Here is a 2,248-nt window from a genome sequence, read left to right as displayed (position 1 = left end):
CATGATCATTGCGGCCAAGAATCGCGACGAAATTCGCGAGGTCAAGGACGCCCTGAAGAGCGCATTCAAGATGAAGGAGCTTGGCGAGGCCAAATTCAATTTGGGAATGGAGATTGACCACGATATAGAATGTGGAACGTTGATGACCAAGCAAACTCGGTACATTGACGACATTGTGGAACGATTCAATCAACGGAACGCTAGGATGGTGGAGAACCCTTGTGCAGCAAACCTGAAGTTGTCGAAGATGATGTCGCCGACTACGGAAAAGGAACGTGCCGAAATGCGGCCACGGCCGTATCGTCCCTAATCGGGTGCCTCACGTACATCACAACCTGCACTCGACCGGGTATTGCCTACGTTGTCACGCAGTTGTCACACTTGCTAGAGAATCCTGGAGCGCAACACTGGAAGGCAGCGATTCGTGCTCTGCAGTATTTGAAGTCCACTCACCATTATGGTATCGTATACAAAAGTGGAACGAGTGGAACGAGTGGATATGGAGCACTAGCTGTCAAGGCAGAAGCGTTTACGGACGCAGACTGCGGAAGCAACATCGACGACAGACGTTCAGTGTCTGGCGTCATGGTCATGATTGGGAACGCTCCGGTGGTATTTAAGTCCAAGTATTAGAGGACGGTTGCGCTTAGCTCAGCGGAAGCAGAGTACATGGCACTAGGCCTTTGTACTCAGAAAATACTGTGGACACGTGTCATGCTGAAGGACATGGGTCACGAGCAAGTGGGAGCGACGCAGATCTGGGAAGACAATCAAGGTGCTATTGCACTTGCAAGCAACGCTGGATATCACGCGAGGACCAAGCACGTGGATATCCGTCACCACTTTATTCGAGAGAATGTGGAACGTTCCACAGTCAAGGTGGCCTACATCGACACGAAGCAGCAGTTAGCTGACATGCTTACGAAAGCAATGGAAACGAAGTCGCTAGCGTTCCTTCGCGAAGCAAGTGGAATCAAGAAGATGAACGACGTGCAGTAGCGGTGAGTGGTAGTGTTGATATGCACCGACTCTGCACGGCTCGGCTAACCGGCGTGACGTTCCAAAATGGACCGGTCCCAAACCGGTTAATCTGGTGGATGGCCAGGAGCACTGAAGTTTAGAGGACATATTTAATTGACTTTAATCTACTCACTTCGGCATTTGCCTTTAGCAACAACAACAGTCTCCTCTATCTCTTGAGCCCTTAAATTCAGAATGCTTAAAACTGAAAAAGTTGTGGTCGTTAAAAAAATTATCTCCATTTATAGGCCCTCGAAATGACGATGCATTTAGGAGTGTTGTGGGCTCAATATTTTTTTTCAGTTTTAAAGATTCAAGTGTTATTTAAAAGCCCTTGTTAAACGCAATTGATTAAGGTTAGTTTTACAGTTTTTTCGATGGAAGTTTACACCAAATATCGGTCAAGTGCGAAAATCGATTGGCCAACTATAAGCTCGAATATCTCGATAACTCTAAATGGTTCGTAAGTATCCTTTTGTTTGACGCTGTCTCGCGTTACGCGTCACCACATAACGCCTATGCCAGTTGTGGCGTTTTCGTAACACTTGTGATGCACAAGAAGACCCTATCATTTTGCAAACTTTCCAGAGGTGAGAGGACAAGCATGCTCCTCCACCTGACCTCCATCCTCTTTCTTGCTGCGAGCACGGCTTGCTCCTCGTTCAATCCGCACGTAGCATATGTCAAAGAGCCTAGCACCATCATCTACGAGCCCAACGCATTCACTACGGGCGTCTCAAGAAGAGGCTTAAGGTCTCATGACTCGGCTATGAATGATGAGCCCAACACCGACGACAAGACCAACCAAGAGAGAGGGTGGATCGAGGTGCTCCGAATTAATCATTGTATTGAAATTTCAAAGCAATATTATACAATAAATGATTTATTTTTGAGGTACGCAGGAGGTGCTTCGTACGAACGGACAGCGGAGCTATCACTTTCAATAAATTATTTTCACATGGTCTTTCTAATATTGTTTTTCGATTACTTTCCCGTGTTTTCAGCTTAAAAACCTTTTTATATGGAAGGCTTATTTTGGCTGCAATTATTTATTTTCGCTGTTGATTTCAGAAGAACAATATCTTAATTATAAGGGCTGTGATAATATTATTGCAATGTTATTGTCGGAACACCTGGATGGATCCCATGGTTTGACAAACTGAAGATGACGGATCCGGAGGTCATTTTCCAACGTCTATCCAAGACAAAAACTATCGGGACGCTGGAC

The 2,248-nt window shown here is 45.8% G+C and overlaps 1 protein-coding gene across 1 annotated transcript; it reads left to right on the top strand.

Moving 5' to 3' along the window:
• Positions 1-1,570: 1,570 nt before the first annotated feature.
• Positions 1,571-2,029, top strand: PITG_22868 (secreted RxLR effector peptide protein, putative; the record flags this gene model as incomplete). Its single annotated transcript, XM_002902923.2, has 1 exon — positions 1,571-2,029. The coding sequence occupies one exon, from the start codon at positions 1,571-1,573 to the stop codon at positions 2,027-2,029; it is 459 nt and encodes a 152-aa protein (XP_002902969.1).
• Between the last annotated feature and the right edge of the window lie 219 nt (positions 2,030-2,248).

This window comes from Phytophthora infestans, genomic scaffold (genome assembly GCF_000142945.1).
Source record: "Phytophthora infestans T30-4 supercont1.16 genomic scaffold, whole genome shotgun sequence".
Lineage (NCBI taxonomy): Eukaryota > Oomycota > Peronosporomycetes > Peronosporales > Peronosporaceae > Phytophthora > Phytophthora infestans.
Note: the sequence above shows the minus strand (reverse complement) of the source record. Positions and strands in the feature narration are given on the sequence as shown.